The sequence below is a fragment of the Mustelus asterias genome, chromosome 1 (genome assembly GCF_964213995.1).
Source record: "Mustelus asterias chromosome 1, sMusAst1.hap1.1, whole genome shotgun sequence".
In the NCBI taxonomy this organism is placed as follows: domain Eukaryota; kingdom Metazoa; phylum Chordata; class Chondrichthyes; order Carcharhiniformes; family Triakidae; genus Mustelus; species Mustelus asterias.
In genome coordinates, this window is record NC_135801.1 from 196,318,763 (window position 1) to 196,340,907 (window position 22,145).

The 22,145-nt window shown below is 50.0% G+C and overlaps 1 protein-coding gene across 1 annotated transcript in view; it reads left to right on the top strand.

Moving 5' to 3' along the window:
• Positions 1-21,525, top strand: part of LOC144505415 (matrix metalloproteinase-21-like) — a 30,527-nt gene extending 9,002 nt beyond the window's left edge. The window contains exons 2-7 of the mRNA XM_078231551.1: positions 2,066-3,062; positions 7,733-7,872; positions 10,163-10,307; positions 14,045-14,302; positions 18,784-18,956; positions 21,220-21,525. Of these exons, the coding sequence (XP_078087677.1) occupies positions 2,066-3,062; positions 7,733-7,872; positions 10,163-10,307; positions 14,045-14,302; positions 18,784-18,956; positions 21,220-21,525 (2,019 nt within the window). The remainder of the gene's footprint in view (positions 1-2,065; positions 3,063-7,732; positions 7,873-10,162; positions 10,308-14,044; positions 14,303-18,783; positions 18,957-21,219) is intronic.
• Positions 21,526-22,145: the final 620 nt, after the last annotated feature.

The following is a 22,145-nucleotide window of genomic DNA, read 5'->3' on the forward strand; positions in this document are numbered from 1 at the left end:
GGATTAGTTTGAGATTAATACAGAGCTTTGGGGTGAGAGTGGGGCAGTGGGATTAGTTCGAGATTGATACAGGGCTATGAAGAGAGAGTGGGGCAGTGGGATTAGTTTGAGATTGATAAAGGGCTCTGAGGAGAGAGTGGGGCAGTGGGATTAGTTTGGGATTGATACGGGGCTCTGAGGAGAGAGTGGGGCAGTGGGATTAGTTTGGGATTGATACAGGACTATGTGGAAAGTGGGGCAGTGGGATTAGTTTAGGATTGATAAAGGGCTCTGAGGAGAGAGTGGGGCAGTGGGATTATTTTGGGATTGATACAGGGCTATGGGGAGAGAGTGGGGCAGTGGGATTAGTTTGGGATTGATACAGGGCTATGGGGAGAGAGTGGGGCAGTGGGATTAGTTTGGGATTGATACATGGCAATGGGGAGAGGGTGGGGCAGTGGGATTAGTTTGGGATTGATACAGGGCTATGGGGAGAGAGTGGGGCAGTGGGATTATTTTGGGATTGATACAGGGCTATGGGGAGAGAGTGGGGCAGTGGGATTAGTTTGGGATTGATACAGGGCTATGGGGAGAGAGTGGGGCAGTGGGATTAGTTTGGGATTGATACAGGGCTATGGGGAGAGAGTGGGGCAGTGGGATTAGTTTGGGATTGATACAGGGCTATGGGGAGAGAGTGGGGCAGTGGGATTATTTTGGGATTGATACAGGGCTATGGGGAGAGAGTGGGGCAGTGGGATTAGTTTGGGATTGATACAGGGCTATGGGGAGAGAGTGGGGCAGTGAGGTTAGTTTGGGATTGATACAGGGCCATGGGGAGAGAGTGGGGCAGTGGGATTAGTTTGGGATTGATACTGGACTGTGGGGGAGAGTGGGGCAGTGGAATTAGTTTGGGGTTTTTATTATAATTGCAATTCAATTCCAATGGGATTTGAAGCCACGGACACAAAGCATTCGCTTGGGTGGCTGGATTACTGATCAGAGACTTTACCATCATCTCTCTCAAATCTTCTTCACTCACCTGTGACGTTTACGATGTGTAGAGTTTGCAGGGGGTTTGACAGGGTCGATGCTGAGTGGTTGTTTCCCCTTGTGGGAAATTCTGGGACCAGAGGGAATAATCTCAGAATAAGGGGTCACCCACTTAAAACATGCGGAGGAATTTCTTCTCTCAGGGGGTAGTGAATCTGTGGAATTCTTACCGCAGAAGGCTGTAGAGGCTGGGTCATTAAGACTGGATGGCACGGTGGCACAGTGGTTAGCATTGCTGTCTCACAGCGCCAGGGACCCAGGTTCGATTCCCAGTTTGGGTCACTGTCTGTGCGGAGTCTGCACATTCTCCCCGTGTCTGCGTGGGTTTTCTCCGGGTGCTCTGGTTTCCCCCCACAGTCTGAAAGACTTGCTGGTTAGGTACATTGGTGTACCTGAACAGGCGCCAGAATCTGACGACGAGGGGATTTACACAGTAACTTCATTGCGGTATTAATGTAAGCCTACCTGTGACACTAATAAATAAACTTAAACTTAAAATATGTTCAAGGCTGAGATAGACAGATTTTTAATCAGTGAGAGAATTGAGGGTTATGGGGATAAGGCGGGAAAGTGGAGTTGGAGATGATATCAGGTCAGTTATGATCTCATTGAATGACGGAGCAGACTCGATGGGCTGAATGGCCTACATGGGCTGAATGCTCCTACATCTTATGGTTTTATGATGCGGTAAAATTCCCCAAAGGTCTTCACAGAGTGACACTGAGCCAAATATGTCAGGTGACTAAATCTCAGCAAGGCATTGGTTACTTGGCCATCATCAGGTGAGCAAAGGCTGGGCCGAAGTCAATGTAAGGAGAAAGGAGGTGGAGAGATAGAGGGGAGGAATTCCAGAGCTTAGAGCCTGAGCAACTGGGGGAAGGGCCAGCCAGAGCGGAACAGTGAAAACCGGACAAGTCAAGATGGAAAAATTGGAGGAGTTCAGCTCTCTCGGAAATATGTCTTCCCTCCGTTCGAGTAACTGGTTAAATCCACAGCGCCAATCTCATTTTGTCTGTTCCTGTGATTTTCTTTTCAGGAATATCTGGACAAATATGGGTGGACAGTGCCAGTGAACTGGGAGGATTTGGCCTACCAAGGTGTCTCGGTCCCATTGGATGATGACCCGTCTCCGTTGGACATCTCTGGGATCCTGTTGGAAGGACATTACAGCCGTAGACACGTGAAAGAACAGGAAGAGTCCCAGCAGATGTTGACCAAGTACACGACTGCCCTCCTGAGGTTTCAGAAAGCCAACGGCATTCCCGTCACCGGCATTCTGGATGAAGCTACCAAGGAGGCCATGAACATGCCTCGCTGCGGAGTCCCTGATCACAAAGCACATGGTAATGACTCAGACATTCTGAATGGGACCATGGGGCGCAATATTGCCCTGGGCTACACTGCAGCCACTGACCAGTTCAGAGTGGGCCGCAACATCACAGCAATTACAAGCGTCAGTCGACCCACCCGTCTAGAGACCGCATACATCGGAGCCCAATATCGCCACTCAGATGCCTCCCATCACGGCATCCAACCCAAGAGCTTGCAGCCCACCCAGTACAACTCCACCAGCCAAGGGGCCAATCAAACAGCAATCTCCGACCAAGACAACGACACAGAGATCTCCAGCCTAGACCAGCTCAACCAGACGGCCATCTTCAACCAGACCCAACCCGACGGAGCCTGGAGCTCCAACCGAAGTCAACCCAACAACACCGAGAGCTCGTGGCAGGGTGCCGCTCCTGGCCAAGGCCACAGGAGGCGGTTCATACGGTGGCTGGTGGACAACTTGAGGAAGAAGCGAGATTCCTCCGACTTACTGGACAACAGCTTCCCAATGCTGGCCTTCACCAAGACCAAGCTGAAGTGGCGCATTCTGGATGAAGGCTACAGCTCCCAGCTAATGATTGACGACCAGAAGATGATCCTGAAATTAGCCTTTCGGATGTGGAGTGAGGTCACGCCCCTCGTATTTGAAGAGGATCTGACATCGCCCGCCTCAGAAATAGACATCAAACTGGGATTCGGAACAAGTGAGGAACCTGGAAACCTTCTTTTTTTAAATTTATTTGTGTACATGGGCGTCGCTGGCTGGCCAGCATTTATTGCCCACCCCTGGTTGTCCTTGAGAAGGTGGTGGTGAGCTGCCTTCTTGAATCGCTGCAGTCCATGTGCTGTGGGTTGACCCACAATGCCATTAGGGAGGGAATTCCAGGATTTTGACCCAGCATCAAAATCCTGGAATTCCAACGTCACATACACGAGGAACAGGTACAGCACGAGGTTAGATATGGACTAAAGTTCCCTGTGCACTGTCTCCATCAAACACTCCCAGGACAGGGACAGCACGGGGTTAGATACAGAGTAAAGCTCCCTCTACACGGTCCCCATCAAACACTCCCAGGACAGGTACAGCACGGCGTTAGATACAGAGTAAAGCTCCCTCTACACTGTCCCCATCAAACACTCCCAGGACAGGTACAGCACGGGGTTAGATACAGAGTAAAGCTCCCTCTACACTGTCCCCATCAAACATTCCCAGGACAGGTACAACATGGGGTTAGATACAGAGTAAAGCTCCCTCTACACTGTCCCCATCAAACACTCCCAGGACAGGTACAGCACGAGGTTAGATATGGACTAAAGTTCCCTGTGCACTGTCTCCATCAAACACTCCCAGGACAGGTACATCACGGCGTTAGATACAGAGTAAAGCTCCCTCTACACGGTCCCCATCAAACATTCCCAGGACAGGTACAACATGGGGTTAGATACAGAGTAAAGCTCCCTCTACACTGTCCCCATCAAACATTCCCAGGACAGGTACAACATGGGGTTAGATACAGAGTAAAGCTCCCTCTACACTGTCCCCATCAAACACTCCCAGGACAGGGACAGCACGGGGTTAGATACAGAGTAAAGCTCCCTCTACACGGTCCCCATCAAACACTCCCAGGACAGGGACAGCACGGGGTTAGATACAGAGTAAAGCTCCCTCTACACTGTCCCCATCAAACACCCCCAGGACAGGTACAGCACGGGGTTAGATACAGAGTAAAGCTCCCTCTACACTGTCCCCATCAAACACTCCCAGGACAGGTACAGCACGGGGTTAGATACAGAGTAAAGCTCCCTCTACACTGTCCCCCATCAAACACTCCCAGGAGAGGTACAGCACGGGTTTGGATACAGAAGTAAAGCTCCCTCTACACTGTCCCCATCAAACACTCCCAGGACAGGTACAGCACGGGGTGAGATACAGAGTAAAGCTCCCTCTACACTGTCCCCCATCAAACACTCCCAGGAGAGGTACAGCACGGGTTTGGATACAGAAGTAAAGCTCCCTCTACACTGTCCCCATCAAACACCGTAAGATGTCTCACAACACCAGGATAAATCCCAACAGGTTTATTTGGCAGCATAAGCTTTCGGAGTGTCGCTCCTTCTTCAGGTGAGTGGGAGTTGTGTTCACAAACAGGGCAAATACAGACACAAACTCAATTTACAAGATAATGGTTGGAATGCGAGTCTTTACAGGTAATCAAGTCTTAAAGGTACAGACAATGTGAGTGGAGAGAGGGTTAAGCACAGGTTAAAGAGATGTGTATTGTCTCCAGACAGGACAGTTAGTGAGATTTTGCAAGCCCAGGCAAGTCGTAGGGGTTACAGATAGTGTGACATGAACCCAAGATCCCGGTTGAGGCCGTCCTCATGTGTGTGGAACTTGGCTATCAGTTTCTGCTCAGCGATTCTGCGCTGTCGTGTGTCATGAGGGCCGCCTTGGAGAACGCTTACCCGAAGATTAGAGGCTGAATGCCCGTGACTGCTGAAGTGTTTCCCGACTAGAAGGGAACACTCCTGCCTAGTGATTGTCGAGCGGTGTTCATTCATCCATTGTCGTAGCATCTGCATGGTCTCCCCATGTGAGAACACCATCCACCAGGTACACGGTACATACTCTTGCAACTCGGCCAAAGTTGCCTACCTGATACGCTGCAGGAAAGGATGTCCCGAGGCATGGTACATTGGGGAAACCATGCAGACGCTACGACAATGGATGAATGAACACCGTTTGACAACCACCAGGCAAGAGTGTTCTCTTCGAGTCGGGGAACACTTCAGCAGTCATGGGCATTCAGCCTCTAATCTTCGGGTAAGCGTTCTCCAAGGCGGCCTTCCCGACACACGACAGCGGAGAGTCGCTGAGCAGAAACTGATAGCCAAGTTCCACACGCATGAGAACGGCTTCAACCGGGATCTTGGGTTCATGTCACACTATCTGTAACCCCCACGACTTGCCTGGACTTGCAAAATCTCACTAACTGTCCTGGCTGGAGACAATACACATCTCTTTAACCTGTGATTATCCTTCTCTCCACTCACATTGTCTGTAGCTTTAAGACTTGATTACCTGTAAAGACTCACATTAGAACCATTATCTTGTAAATTGAGTTTGTGTCTGTATTTGCCCTGTTTGTGAACACAACTCCTCACTCACCTGAAGAAGGAGCTTGAGACTCCGAAAGCTTGTGCTTCAAATAAACCTGTTGGACTTTAACCTGGTGTTGTGAGACTTCTTACTGTGTCCATCCCAGTCCAACGCCGACATCTCCACATCATGCCCATCAAACATTCCCAGGACAGGTACAGCACAGGGTTAGATACAGAGTAAAGACCCCTCTACACTGTCCCCATCAAACACCGTAAGAAGTCTCACAACACCATGTTAAAGTCCAACAGGTTTATTCGGCAGCATGAGCTTTCGGAGTCTCAGGCTCCTTCATCAGGTGAGTGGGAGTTGTGTTCACAAACAGGTCATATACAGACACAAGCTCAATTTACAAGATAATGGTTGGAATGCGAGTCTTTACAGGTAATCAAGTCTTAAAGGTACAGACAATGTGAGTGGAGAGAGGGTTAAGCACAGGTTAAAGAGATGTGTATTGTCTCCAGACAGGACAGTTAGTGAGATTTTGCAAGCCCAGGCAAGTCGTAGGGGTTACAGATAGTGTGACATGAACCCAAGATCCCGGTTGAGGCCGTCCTCATGTGTGCGGAACTTGGCTATCAGTTTCTGCTCAGCGATTCTGCGTTGTCGTGTGTTGTGAAGGCCGCCTTGGAGAACGCTTACCCGAAGATCAGAGGCTGAATGCCCGTGACTGCTGAAGTGTTCCCCGACTGGCAGGGAACGCTCCTGCCTGGTGATTGTCGAGCGGTGTTCATTCATCTGTTGTCGTAGCGTCTGCAATGGTCTCCCCAATGTGAGAACACCATCCACCAGGTACACGGTACATACTCTTGCGACTCGGCCAACGTTGTCTACCTGATACGCTGCAGGAAAGGATGTCCCGAGGCATGGTACATTGGGGAGACCATGCAGACGCTACGACAATGGATGAATGAACACCGTTTGACAACCACCAGGCAGGACTGTTCCCTGCCAGTCGGGGAACACTTCAGCAGTCACGGGCATTCAGCCTCTGATCTTCGGGTAAGCGTTCTCCAAGGCGGCCTTCATGACCAACGACAACGCAGAGTCGCTGAGCAGAGACTGATAGCCAAGTTCCGCACACATGAGGACGGCCTCAACCGGGATCTTGGGTTCATGTCACACTATCTGTAACCCCCACAACTTGCCTGGGCTTGCAAAATCTCACTAACTGTCCTGTCTGGAGACAATACACATCTCTTTAACCTGTGCTTAACCCTCTCTCCACTCACATTGTCTGTACCTTTAAGACTTGGTTACCTGTAAAGACTCGCATTCCAACCATTATCTTGTAAATTGAGTTTGTGTCTGTGTATGCCCTGTTTGTGAACACAACTAATCACTCACTTGAAGAAGGAGCGAGACTCCGAAAGCTTGTGCTTCAAATAAACCTGTTGGACTTTAACCTGGTGTTGTGAGACTTCTTACTGTGCCCACTCCAGCCCAATGCCAACATCTCCACATCATGCCCATCAAACACTCCCAGGACAGGTATAGCACGGGGTTTGATACAGAGTAAAGCTCCCTCTACACTGTCCCCATCAAACACTCCCAGGACAGGTACAGCATGGAGTTAGATACAGAGTAAAGCTCCCTCTACACTGTCCCCATCAAACATTCCCAGGACAGGTACAGCACGGGGTTAGATACAGAGTAAAGCTCCCTCTACACTGTCTCCATCAAACATTCCCAGGACAGGTACAGCACGGGGTTAGATACAGAGTAAAGCTCCCTCTACACTGTCCCCATCAAACACTCCCAGGGCAGGTACAGACGGGGTTAGATACAGAGTAAAGCTCCCTCTACACTGGCCCCATCAAACACTCCCAGGACAGGTACAGCATGGAGTTAGATACAGAGTAAAGCTCCCTCTACACTGTCCCCATCAAACACTCCCAGGGCAGGTACACACAGGGTTAGACACAGAGTAAAGCTCCCTCGACACTGTCCCCATCAAACAGGTACAGATGGAATAGAGCTGCCTATGTTATACCATTCCAATATCAGATGAAGGTCAAACACAAGTTTCAATGTGATGCCCTCTGCGATGGAGTAACTCCCGGTCTTCAGGCTGGGAGATCCAACAGTCCGAGTGTACATTTATCACAGTAAAGCATTGAAGAGTGTGGATTGATGGAGAGAAGCCCCTTATGCAGCTAACATTGGGGTGGGTTTGCTCAGTGTTTGCAGACTAATTGCTTCCTTTTTTCTCAGAGAGGCACCTGGGCTGTTCGCAGGTCTTCGATGGGACAGGACAGGAATACGCGCACGCCTGGCGGCTGGGAGATGTCCACTTTGACGATGATGAGCACTTTGTCACACCTTCGAGCAGCGAAGGGATCAGCTTACTGACGGTTATTAACCATTAACTGCCCTGCTACCTCCTCCACTTCCTGTCACCGGCAGGTTCTATCACCTCCTTCCTTCCTGTGAGATCACTTCCTGTCACTGGCATTTTTCTCTACGGTCACTCTCTGCCATTAAGAGTTTTTAATAACTAACTTGCTGATATCTGGAGGTTTCCGGTTAGCTCTCTACCCGGGTCACTGCTAATGACATAGTGAATAATTTGAGCTGTGAATACAGGGATGTGAGACACAGGTATCAACCCACCGAATAACCCTCAACTATTGGCTCGAGATTCGTGTCAAATTAGAACCATGTGTGTACAGCACAAATATAGGCCTTTTGGCCCATCGTGCCTGTTCTAGCTCTTTGCAAGACCGGTCCAATTAGTCAATTCCCGAATGAAGTTTTCCAGAATTATGAAGAAATGGAATAGAGTCTCAGACAGAATCATGGAATCAATCAGTGCAAAAGAGGCCCTTCAGCCCATCGAGTCTGCACTGACACATTAGAAACACCTGAACTCCTACCTAATCCCATCTGCCAGCACTTGGCCCAGAGCCCTGAATGTTATGATGTGCCAAGTGCTCATCCAGATAGTTTTTAAAGGATGTGAGGCGTCCCGCCTCCACCACCCTCCCAGGCAGCGCATTCCAGACCATCACCACCCTCTGGGTAAAAATGTTTTTCCTCACATCCCCCCTGAAACCTCCTGCCCCCTCACCTTGAACCTATGTCCCCTCGTGACTGACTCTTCAACTAAGGGGAACAGCTGCTCTTTATTCACTCTGTCCATGTCTCTCATAATCTTGAACACTTTGATGAGGTCACCCCTCAGTCTTCTCTGCTCCAATGAAAACACCCCAAGCCTATCCAACCTCTCTTTATAACTTAAATATTCCATCCCAGGCAGCATCCTGGTGAATCCCCTCTGCACCCCCTCCAGTGCAATCACATCCTTCCTGTAATGTGGCGACCAGAACTGCACACAGTACTCCAGCTGTGGCCTCACCAAAGTTCTATAGAACTCCCACCCACCTGATGAAGGAACAGCCTGTTCCGAAAGCTACTGGCTTTTGCTACCAAATAAACCTGTTGGACTTTAACCTGGTGTTGTTAGACTTCTTACTGTGTTTACCCCAGTCCAACGCCGGCATCTCCACATCATGACTTCCCCCGTGGCCAGACAGGAATTGGAAATTTGGGTCAGGGCCCTTTGCAATCTCCCCCCTTGCCTCCCACAGCAGCCTCGGGCACAATTCATCCAGACCTGGAGATTTATCCACTTCTAAGGTTGTCAACACCTCTGACACCTTGTCCTTCCCTGTGTCAATTTGCTCAAGAACCTCACGGTCTCTCTCCCTGAATTCTGTGCCATCACCCTCAGTCTCTTGGGTGAAGATGGATGTGAAGTTTTCATTCAACACTCTACCAATGTCCTCTGGCTCCACATACATTGCCCCCTCGGTCTCTAATGGGCCCTAATGGGTCCTACTCTTTCCCTGGTTATCCTCTTCCCATTGATATATTTATAGAATATCTATAAGTATGTATAGAATATCAGAGCAGTTAATCTCCCCCCCCCCCCCCCCCCCGCCCCCCCCACTCCCCCCACCCAGTCAGTGTGTCCTCCCCTGGTCCTTGGTTTTGAACGGAAGTCCAGTGTCCTAAATTTAGGATTGGGACAGAGGGTGAGAAAGATCAGCACTGTTGGAGATTCCTCACAGCCGTTTGGATCAGGAGCTGCAGGGAGTGGGAATAGTCCAGCTGGAGAGAACCAGCCCCATTGTATGTTGGGAAGTGAGACTGAGGTCAGTGGGTAAAGCAGAGTTTGAGATTTCTCACTGTGGGATGGAGGAAGTCACAGCAATGCTTCCCTGCAGAGCTCAATGGGTGGAGGGCGGCATGGTGGCACAGTGGTTAGCACTGCTGTCTCACAGCACCAGGGACCTGGGTTCGATTCCCAGTGTGGGTCACTGTCTCTGTGGAGTTTGTACATTCTCCCCGTGTCTGCGTGGGTTTCCTCCGGGTGCTCCGGTTTCCTCCCGCAATCTAAAGATGTGCGGGATAGGTGGATTGGCCATGAATAAATTGCCACTTACTGTCAGGGGGGTTAGCAGGGTAAATGTGTGGGGTTACGGGAATAGGGCCTGGGTGGGATTGTGGTCGGTGCAGACTCAATGGGCTGAATTCTACACTGTAGGGATTCTATGATGAGTGAAGCACGCCATTGTACTGATCTCACCCTCCTCACCTTGGCTCTGTTCAAATGTAATTTCATTCCTACTTCCCGACAAGGTGGCTGTCCATGAAATTGGTCATGTCCTGGGATTACCTCACATCAGACGTCCCGGCTCCATAATGCATCCAAACTACATTCCGCAGGATTCGAAAGATCTGGAACTGGACTGGCACGACCGCAAAGCCATTCAGCAGATATACGGTGAGTTACCCAGGAGCCCCAGTGTTGGCACTGATCATTGAGTTCATGGACTTGACCATCAAACCCACCTTGTATTAAGCTGATCTTTCGCGACACCCTCGCTATGACTGTAACACCACATCCACAAACATCCACTCCCTCCACCACCAACACTCGGTAGCAGCAGTGTGTACCATCTACAAGATGCACTGCAGCTATTCACCAAGGATCCTTAGACAGCTCATTCCAAACCCACGACCACTTCCATCTAGAAGGACAAGGGCAGCAGATACATGGGAAAACCACCACCTGCAAGTTCCCCTCCAAGCCGCTCACCATCCTGACTTGGAAATATATCGCCGTTCCTTCGTAGTTGCTGGGTCAAAATCCTGGAATTTGTGGGTGGCACGGTGGCACAGTGGTTAGCACTGCTACCTCACATCGCCAGGGACCCAGGTTCGATTCCCAGCTTGGGTCACTGTCTGTGTAGAGTTTGCACTTTCTCCCCGTGTCTGCGTGGGTTTCCTCCGGGTGCTCCAGTTTCCTCCCACAGTCCGAAAGACGTGCTGGTTAGGTGCATTGGCCGTGCTAAATTCCCCCTCAGTGTACCCGAACAGGCACCGGAGTGTGGCGACTAGGGAATTTTCACAGTAACTTCATTGCAATGTTAATGTAAGCCTACTTGTGACTACTAAATAAAATTTACTTTAACTTTAACTGGTTTAATCATTGGTTGGCCAGTTTGTCTGTTGGCTAGCTGTCTTGTGAATTAATTAATTCATTAGTTAAATGTCCATCTGGTAATCTATTACTTGGCTTTTCAAAGATGTTGCAGTTAATCACAAAGGAGTTTGACAACAGCAAATTTGGCACGTCCCAGTATCGCCTTTATCATGTTACCAAGGCAAGTCGATCAGCTTGAATAGACGCACCAAGGAGATCTATAGCTGGATGAAAATCTACAGCGTTATTAGCTCAGTAAAAGTGTAACAGACATGATCGGGAGTAAGTTACACGCTGGAACCAATCAGAGGGTTTCTTTGACAGTCTAACCAATCAGGTTTCACTTCCACGTGATGTTACAGCTCAGACGCGATTGGGAATCAGTCGGGGCTGTTTGATTTTCAGGAGCTTTGTTTTACAGGTTGATTCTATCTTCCTCTCGAGGCCGGGTGTGAATAGTTTGATACACTGGGAGTTTGGTTTGTGCCGTTCTAACATGACACAGCGCTGATTCTTCATCCCGCACTGTCCGAAACTCACACCAGCTGCCAAGTGAGAACAACCTCCAGCCCAGCCCTCAGGGGACAGAGGGTCTCACTGATAACTTTTCATTCATTCACAGGATGTGGGTGTGTCTGGTTAGGCCAGTGCCGACTCCCTAATTGCCCCTGAGAAGGATGGTGGCGAGCCGCCTTCATGAACCGCTGCCGTAATTCACCGAGGCTGCTTTGACAGCACCTTCCAAACCTGCAAACTCTGCCACCTCGAAGGACAAACATATGCGGCGAGTAGCTCACCTTCTGACTCAAAGAACAAAGAAAATTACAGCACAGGAACAGGCCCTTCGGCCCTCCAAGCCTGCACCGACCATGCTGCCCGACTGAACTAAAACCCCCTACCCTTCCGGGGACCATATCCCTCTATTCCCGTCCTATGTATTTGTCAAGACGCCCCTTTCGTATCTGCTTCCACTACCTCCCCCGGCAGCGGGTTCCAGGCACCCACCACCCTCTGTGTAAAAAACTTGCCCATACATCTCCTTTAAACCTTGCCCCTCGCACCTTAAACCTGAGCCCCCTAGTAATTGACTCTTCCATCCTGGGAAAAAGCTTCTGACTATCCACTCTGTCCATGCCTCTCATAATAGAGGCGATCCACCATCTACAAGACACAAGACAGGAGTGTGATGGAATACTCCCCACTTGCCTGGATGGGTGCAGCTCCAACAACACTCAAGAAGCTCAACACCATCCAGGACAAAGCAGCCACTTGACTGGCACCATATCTACAAACATTCACTCCCTCCACCACCGACGCTCAGTAGCAGCAGTGTGTGCTATCTACAAGATGCACTGCAGCAATTCACCAAAGATCCTTAGACAGCACCTTCCAAAGCCACGACCACTTCCATCTAGAAGGACAAGGACAGCAGATACATGGGAACACCACCATCTGCAAGTTCTCCTTCAAGCCCCTCACCATCCTGACTTGGAAATATATCCCGAGGCGGCACGGTAGCACAGTGGTTCGCACTGCTGCTTCACAGCTCCAGGGACCTGGGTTCGATTCCCGGCTCAGGTCACTGTCTGTGTGGAGTCTGCACATTCTCCTCGTGTCTGCGTGGGTTTCCTCCGGGTGCTCCGGTTTCCTCCCACAGTCCAAAAATGTGCAGGTTAGGTTGATTGGCCATGCTAAAATTGCCCTTAGTGTCCTGGGATGCGTAGGTTAGAGGGATTAGTTGGTAAATATGTAGGGATTTGGGGATAGGGCCTGGGTGGGACTGTGGTCAGTGCAGACTCGATGGGCAGAATGGCCTCTTTCTGTGCTGTAGGGTTTCTAAGATTTCTAAGATCGCTGTTCCTTCACTGTCGCTGAGTCAAAATCCTGGAATTCCCTCCCTAACGGCATTGTGGGTCAACCCACAGAACATGGACTGCAGCGATTCAAGAAGGCAGCTCACCACCACCTTCTCAAGGGCAACTAGGGATGGACAATAAATGCTGGTCAGCCAGCAACACCCATGTCCCAGGAATGAATACAAAAGTACTGAAGCAGGCCATTCAGCCCCTCTGGTAGCAGTTGCTTTGGGAGAACACCACCTCCGGGTTTCTATCCAAGCCGACGAAACATCCAGACTTAAAGTTCATTTATTTATTAATGTCACAAGTAGGCTTATATTAACACTGCAATGAAGTTATTGTGAAAATCTCCTAGTCACCACACTCCTGTTCGGGTACACTGAGGGAGAATTTAACATGGCCAATGCACCTAACCAGCACATTTTTCGGACTGTGAGAGGAAACCGGAGCACCCGGAGGAAACCCACACAGACACGGGGAGAACGTGCAGATTCCACACGGACAGTGACACAAGCCGGGAATCGAACCCGGATCCCTGGCGTGTGAGGCAGCAGTGCTAACCACTGTGCCACCGTGCTGCCCTGACATGGAACTATTCAGGGCGGGCAATGCATTCTGGTCCCACCAGCAACAGCCTATCCCAAGAAAACATGAAAACAAATGTGCATGTGGTGTAGGTAGACCCACCGTGCTGTTAGGGAGGGAGTTCCAGGATTTTGACCCAGCGACAGTGAAGAAACGGCGATATATTTCCAATTCAGGATGGTGAGTGACTTGGAGGGGAATTTCCAGGTGGTGGAGTTTCCAGGTATCTGCTGCCCTTGTCCTTCTCGATGGAAGTGGTTGTGGGGGGATTTGGGAGGTGCTGCCTAAGGAACCTTAAGCATCTTGTAGATAGTACACACTGCCGGCACTGTGCGTAAGTGAGGAAGGGAGTGGATGTTGAATGTGATGAATGGGGTGCTGATAAACTGTTCTGGATGGTGTCAAGCTTCTTCCGTTAGTGCTAGCAATGGTTGGAAGGCCTGACTGAGGATGGCCTGGGAGTAAATTAGCCAGCTCCTTCAACATAGGATCAAATAAATCCAAAAAGACTCCAAGCGGTCACGAGTTATTCTGTAGGGGCACTGGGCAGCAATGAACTGAACTATCTCCTTGTGTTTCCTGCTTCATCAGGGGTCTGCGAAGGCAGCTTTAACACGGTGTTTGACTGGGTGCGCCGAGAGGAGAACGAGTTTGGGGAAGTCACGTATCGTTTCAACACCTACTTCTTGCGACGCGGTTGGTACTGGATGTACGAGAACCGCTTCAACAGGACGCGGTATGGAGACCCCATCCCGTTAGTGGTGGGCTGGAGGGGTCTCCCTTCCTCTGACATTGACGGCTTTGTTCACGTCTGGACCTGGAATAAAGATGTAACCCTCTTCTTTAAAGGTGAAGCTATTCAGCCTTCTGACCTGGGCGTCTCGAATGCTCCAAAATCTCTGAGGGATCTAGAAGGTTCTGGAGGGGGAGGGACGGGGGGAGGGGGAAGGGGCATGAACAATGAAGGTTAAAGAAGTAAATCACTGGATTTATGTTCAGGGGCCAGAATTCCCTCTTTAAGCCGAAGAGAATTTCGAAGGAAAGTGTGTGAGTTCCTGTGATGGAGGTGAGGGGAGTTGGACAGAGAGGACAGGGAAAAACTTCCCGCTCGGAAAAGGATTGAGAATGAGAGGCATGGATTTAAACTGATCAGTAAAAGAAGCAAATGTGATAAGGGTTGGTGATGGTCTCGTGGTATTATCGCTAGATTATTAATCCAGAAACTCAATTAATGCTCTGGGGACCCAGGTTCGAATCCCGCCACGGCAGATGGTGGAATTTGAATTCAATAAAAAAAATCTGGAATTAAGAATCTACTGATGACCATGAAACCATTGCCAATTGTCGGAAAAACCCATCTGGGTCACTAATGTCCTTTAGGGAAGGAAATCTGCTGTCCTTACCCGGTCTGGCCTACTTGTGACTCCAGAGCCACAGCAATGTGGTTGACTCTCAACTGCCCTCCAAGGGCAACTAGGGATGGGCAAGAAATGCTGGTCTAGCCAGCGACGCCCATATCCCACTAATTAATAATAAAAATGTGCGGGAAAAAAGCTTTTCACACAGCGAGTCTGGAATACTCTGCCTGGAAATGCGGGGGCGGCAGGTTCAATCGAGGCATTCAAGATGATTATTTAAGTAGAAACAATATGCAGGGGTACGGGGAACAGGCAGGGGAATGGCACTAGAACAAAGAACAGGGACACGCCCTCCAAGCCTGCACCGACCATGCTGCCCGTCTGAACTAAAACCCCTACCCTTCCGGGGACCATTTCCCTCTGTTCCCATCCTATTCATGTATTTATCAAGATGCCCCTTAAAAGTCACTATCGTATCTGCTTCCACTACCTCCCCTGGCAGCGAGTTCCAGGCACCCACCACCGTGTAAACCTTGCCCCTCGCACCTTAAACCTGTGCCCCCTAGTCATTGACTCTTCCACCCTGGGAAAAAGCTTCTGACTATCCACTTTGTCCATGCCCTGTATAATCTTATAGACTTTTATCAGGTCTCCCCTCAACCTCCGTCGCTCCAGTGAGAACAAACCAAGTTTCTCCAACCTCTCCTCATAGCTAATGCCCTCCATACCAGGCAACATCCTGGTAAATTCATTTGGTCATAATGCTCATCTGGAGAGCCAGTGCAGACACGATGGGCCAAATGGCCTCCTTCTGCACTGTAACATTCCTGTGATTCTGTGGAGTGTTCCTCGATATGATCATTCCAACAGAATTATCCCTTTAAACAATTTGAAGGGAAATATCTTCACTATTTATTGTTCATCCCGAGCTGTCCTGAGAAGTTTTTAAAACAACTGAGGTGGCACAGTGGGTTAGCACTGCTGCCTCACAGCGCCAGGGACCCGGGTTCGATTCCCGGCTCAGGTCACTGTCTGTGTGGAGTCTGCACGTTCTCCCCGTGTCTGCGTGGGTTTCCTCCGGGTGCTCCGGTTTCCTCCCACAGTCCAAAGATGTGCGGTTTAGGTGGATTGGCCGTGCTAAATTGCCCCTTAGTGTCATGGGGGCTAGCTAGCGTAAATGCATGAGTTATGGGATAGGGCCTGGGTTGGTGCAGACTCGATGGGCCAAATGGCCTCCTTCTGCACTGTAGGATTCTATGAGATTGGCACTCGACCACTTCACAGGGCTGTTCAGACTGTCATTGAGTGGGGACTGGAGTTACAAGGACATGAGCTTTCCTACTCTGAAGAATAGTACTGAATAAAAGGGGATTTAGCTCATAATCTGCCAGTTCCATTGATCAATTATATTATGGATTATATTTCTAAATTCTCACACAGCCACGGTGGGATTTGTAAACATTTCCTCTCGGTTTATCTTCCAGATCGCGATTCATGTAATTAGCCAGTTTCTTTCTCTCAGAGGGTGTTAGTTTGTGGAATTCTCCCCCCTGGAGAGCAGTGGGGGCTGACCCACTGAATACATTCAGGACCGAGATACACAGATTTCTGATCAACAAGGGAGTCAGGTGGAGCTGAAACCATAACCCAATCAGCCATGATCTTATTGAATGGTGGAGCAGGCTCGATGGACCGAATGGTCTATTCCTGCTCCTAAATGTCTTTGCCCCGAAGGTGCTATGTCCCCATGTTGATTGGCCATGCATTAGCAGGGTAAATATGTGGGGTGACGGGAATAGGGCCTGGGTGGGATTGTGGTCGGTGCAGACTCGATGGGCCAAATGGCCTCCTTCTGCACTGTCGGGATTCTATGATGTCTGCTAGTGTGGTGAATGTGGGCTTAGCAGCAACCTTCAACAAACAATTCTGGGCAGAGCAAGTTTATTTATTAGTGTCACAAGTTGGCTTACATTGACACTGCAATGAAGTTACTGTGAAAATCCCCTAGTCGCCACACTCCAGCGCCTGTTCAGGTACACTGAGGGAGAATTTAGCATGGCCAATGCACCCTAACCAGCACGTCTTTCAGACTGTGGGAGGAAACCAGAACACCTGGAGGAAACCCACGCAGACACGGGGAGAATATGCAAACTCCGCACAGACGGTGACCCAAGCCGGGAATTGAGCCCAGGTCCCTGGCACTGTGAGGCAGCAGTGCTAGCCACTGTGCCACCGTGCCACCCTCAATGGGATATGGGAAAGAGGCAGAGAGCGGGATGAGCTGATTCACTCTTTGCAAGTCTACTATCTCCACTTGGAGAGGCAAAGCACGATCAAAGATAGTTGGCATGGCTTCATCAAAGGGAGGTCATGCCTAACAAATCTGATTGAATTTTTTGAGGAGGTGACCAGGTGTGTAGATGAGGGGAGTGCAGTCGATGTAGTTTATATGGATTTCAGCAAAGCCTCTGACAAGGTCCCACATGGGAGACTTATAAAGAAGGTAAATGTACATGGGATACAGGATAATTTGATAAAGTGGATTCAAAATTGGCTCAGTTATAAGAGACAGAGGGTGATGACAGAAGGCTGCTTTAGTGACTGGAGGCCAGTGACCAGTGGCGTACCACAGGGATCCGTGCTGGGCCCCCTATTGTTCATCATTTATATAAATGACATAGATGACTATGTGTGGGGTAGGATCAGTAAGTTTGCCGATGACACAAAGATTGGCCGGGTGGTTAACCGTGAGGTTGAGTGTCTTGGGTTACAGTAAGATATCGACGAGATGGTCAAATGGGCGGATAAGTGGCAGATGGAATTTAACCCTGAAAAATGTGAGGTGATGCACCCTGGAAGGAGTAATTTGACAAGGAAGTATTCAGTGAATGGTAGGACACTGGGAAGTTCTGTAGAACAAAGGGACCTTGGCGTGTTTGTCCATAGATCTCTGAAAGCAGAAAGGCAGGTTAATAGGGTGGTGAAAAAGGCAGATGGGACACTTGTCTTCATCAAGCAAGGCCGAGCTTACAAAAACAGAGAGGTCACGTTGGGAGTTGTATAGAACTTTGGTGAGGCCACAGCTGGAGCACTGTGTGCAGTTCTGGTCGCCACATTATAGGAAGGATGTGATTGCACTGGAGGGGGTGCAGAGGAGATTCACCAGGATGCTGCCTGGGGGGGAACATTTAAGTTATAAAGAGAGGTTGGATAAGCTTGGGTTGTTTTCATTGGAGCAGAGAAGACTGAGGGGAGACCTGATCGAGGTGTAAAGATTATGAGGGACATGGACAGGGTGGATAGGGAGCAGCTGTTCCCCTTAGTTGAAGAGTCAGTCACAAGGGAACATAGGTTCAAGGTGAGGGATAGGGGTTTAGGGGGAATGTGAGGAAAAACCTTTCACGCAGAGGGTGGTGAAGGTCTGGAATGCGCTGCCTGGGAGGGTGGTGGAGGCGGGATCCCTCACATCCTTTAAAAGGTATCTGGATGAGCACTTGGCGCTTCATAACATTCAGGGCTATGGGCCAAGTGCTGGCAGATAGAATTAGTAAGAAGTTTAACAACACCAGGTTAAAGTCCTTAGAATTAGAATTAGATGAGAGTTCAGTTGTTTCTAATTCGTCAGTGGAGACGTGATGGGCCGAAGAGTCTTCTGCACTGTATGATTCGATGATTCTAAGTCTTGATAAGTTAAATGGTGGCATCATTTGGTGAGCTAAGAGGGTTGAGAGGATGCTCACCTAGTATATAAATTAGAGCAAAGATCCGATGGGCCAAATGGCCTGTGTCTGTTCTCTGGCCTCAGTGTAACCCCATGTCTTCTGCCCATGTCCCTTTGAACCTGAGTTTGTGAACAGATATTGAAGTGAATTGGAGCAGAGACTTGGATTGTTGGGATGAAGTCCCAGACAGTTTTTATGAACTGGTGGTTGTCTGAAAGGAGCTTACGGTGCTCTCTCATTCTGCTCATAGGCACCATGTACTGGCAGTACGACAATGATAATGACAGGATTTATACTGACGACCCTCAGGGTAACCGCTACCCTCGATCCATCTCCCACGGTTTCCCAGGCATTGACGGCCCTATCGACGCTATCTACTTTGACAAAAGGGATCATTGTGTCTACTTCTTCAAAGGCTTCAATGTGAGTATCAGTCATCTCTAACTCCCAACTCCAATCATCTTCAACCCTGTTCACTCAGCCAGCCAATGCTGTTCATTACACTGGTTATCAACACTTCCAAACATTTGTTACATACAGAACACCAGTGATGAGGGATGAAGGAGCTCAGAGCATTCCCAGGACAGGTACAGCACAGGGTTAGATACAGAGTAAAGCTCCCTCTACACTGTCCCCATCAAACACTCCCAGGACAGGTACAGCACGGGGTTAGATACAGAGTAAAGCTCCCTCTACACTGTCCCCATCAAACACTCCCAGGACAGGTACAGCACGGGGTTAGATACAGAGTAAAGCTCCCTCTACACTGTCCCCATCAAACACTCCAGGACAGGTACAACACCGGGTTAGATACAGAGTAAAGCTCCCTCTACACTGCCCCCATCAAACACTCCAGGACAGGTACAGCACCGGGTTAGATACAGAGTGAACACGAGTTATAGCCATTGTATCTAGTCTATGTGACCAATCTCCCTCTCCATCACTGAGCATATTGAATGTGCTCTATCCAAGGTATCAGCTCCTGAGGTATGTTAGGGTGAAGGGTTTCATTGTTGGGGAGGTTATGAAGGTAGGAGAGTAGAAACATAGAAACTAGAAGCAGGAGGAGGCCATTCGGCCCTCCGAACCTGCTCTGCCATTCATTTTGATCATGGCTGATCATCAAATTCAATATCCTGAATCCCCCTTCCCCCCATATCCCTTGATCCCTTTGGCCCCAAGAGCGATATCTAATTTCTTCTTGAAATCAGACAATGTTTTGACCTCAACTACTTTCTGTGGGAGTGAATTCCACACATTCACCACCCTCTGGGTGAAGAAATTTCTCCTCACCTCAGTTCTAAAAGGTTTACCCCATATCCTCAAACTATGACCCCTAGGTCTGGATTCCCCCACCATTGGGAACATTCTTTCTGAATCTACCCTGTCTAACCCTGTTAGAATTTTATAAGTTTCTATGAGATCCCCTCTCACTCTTCTAAACTCCAGTGAATGTAATCCTAACTGACTTAGTCTCTCCTCATATGACAGGCCTGCCATCCCGGGAATCAGCCTGGTAAACCTTTGCTGTACTCCCTCTATAGCAAGGACATCCTTCCTCAGATAAGGACACCAAAACTGCACACAGTACTCCAGCGCCCTATACAATTACAGCAAAACATCCCTATCCCTATACTCAAATCCCCTCGCTGTGAAGGCCAACATACCATTTGCCTTCTTTACTGCCTGCTGTACCTGCGCGCTTACTTTCAGCGACTGATGCACAAGGATTCCAATGTCTTGTTGAGTATCCACCTCTCTCAATTTACACCCATTCAAGTAATACCCAGTCTTCCTATTATTGCTACTGAAGTGGATAACCTCACATTTATCCACATTTTACTGCATCTGCCATGCAGATACCCACACACTCAGCCTGTTCAAATCACACTGAAGCATCTCTGCATCCTCCTCACAACTCACCCTCCCACCCAACTTTGTATCATCTGCAAATTTGGAGATAATACATTCAGTTCCCTCGTCCAGATCATTAATATATAATGTGAGCAGGATTATGAGGGCAGGAGAAGATGACGGGGTTGTGAGGGTTGCCGGTGGTGGGGTGCTGGGGTGGGGGGGGGGGGGTGTCGGTGGGGGGGGGGGGGGGGGTTGATGACGACAGTGGGGGGGTGACGCTGGGGAGTGGGTGCTGAGTGGGTGATAGTGGGACGGTGACGCTGGGGCGATTGGTGCTGGGGGAGGTGGGAGGGGTTATTTGGGTGATGGTGGGGGGATTACAGTGGGGGTTAATGGTGGGAGGCAGGGGGAGTGATGCTGGGGGGAGGGGGCTGACGGTGGGTGAGGGGGGTTGACGATGGGGGAGTTCACGGTGGGGGGGTGACAGTGGGTGGGGGGGTGACGGTGGGGGGGTGAAAGTGGGAGTGGGGGGGTGACAGTGGGAGGGGTGGGGATGACAGTGGGGGGGTGACAGTGATGGGTTGACAGTGGGGCAGTTCACGGTGGGGGAGGTGGGGGGTGACAGTGGGGGGGTGACGGTGGGGCGGTGGGGGATGACAGTGGTGGGGGGTGACGGTGGTGGGGGGGTGACAGTGGAGGTGACGGTAGCAGGCGGGGGCGGTTGACGGTGAGGCAGTTCATGGTGGGGGTGCTGAGAGGGTTTATCCAGTCTGTCGCTGGTCTGGGCAGGGGAGGTGTGAATCTTTATCCGCTCTGTTGTACTCGGCAGGTGACCGCGTTTAGCGTTGATCTGAACAGCACGGTGCCCGGATATCCCAAGAAGATTGTGGACGTGTTCCCGCCTGTCGTCAAGGGCAACCACCCACTGGGGAACCTGGACGCCGTTTATTACTCCTACACGCACGCCACCGTGTTTGTCTTCAAGGACACCATGTATTGGAGAGTCATCAATGAGCGAGACCGTGAGGGAAACGCCTCGCTGCCCCTCAATGGCCTCCTCCCTCAGGGCCGCGTTGCTGAGCGCTGGTACGACATCTGTGAGGTGGATGGTTCCAGAACACCGGGCCACCAGTAGCGTGAGGACCGGCGGGGGGGGGGGGGGGGGGGGGGGACACTGCTCCCTGACGGAGCCCATCGCATTTTACTAACTCCATTCGGCTCAGAAACGACAAAGCAGATTGGCCGACACAATCGCAGCAAACGGATTGGACAGTGCTGACCTCTGACCTTTCAGTTCTGCACTGCAGCTTTCAAACAATTATTTTGTGATAGTGGTTTTCAGTTCCCCAATATCTCCGACTGGAGACCCGGGACTCACAACAAACTGAACATGACTGCCCATTCCAACCCTGTCAAAGCTCAACAAGAGAATCTATCCAACTGTTCGCAATCAGCAGCTCAAGGGTCACTCAACAATAGGAATTCTGTCAATACCTTACAGTCCATCATTTTCACTCTGTATCTAACCCCGTGCTGTACCTGTCCTGGGAGTGTTTGATGGGGACAGTGTAGAGGGAGCTTTACTCTGTATCTAACCCCGTGCTGTACCTGTCCTGGGAGTGTTTGATGGGGACAGTGTAGAGGGAGCTTTACTCTGTATCTAACCCCGTGCTGTACCTGTCCTGGGAGTGTTTGATGGGGACAGTGTAGAGGGAGCTTTACTCTGTATCTAACCCTGTGCTGTACCTGTCCTGG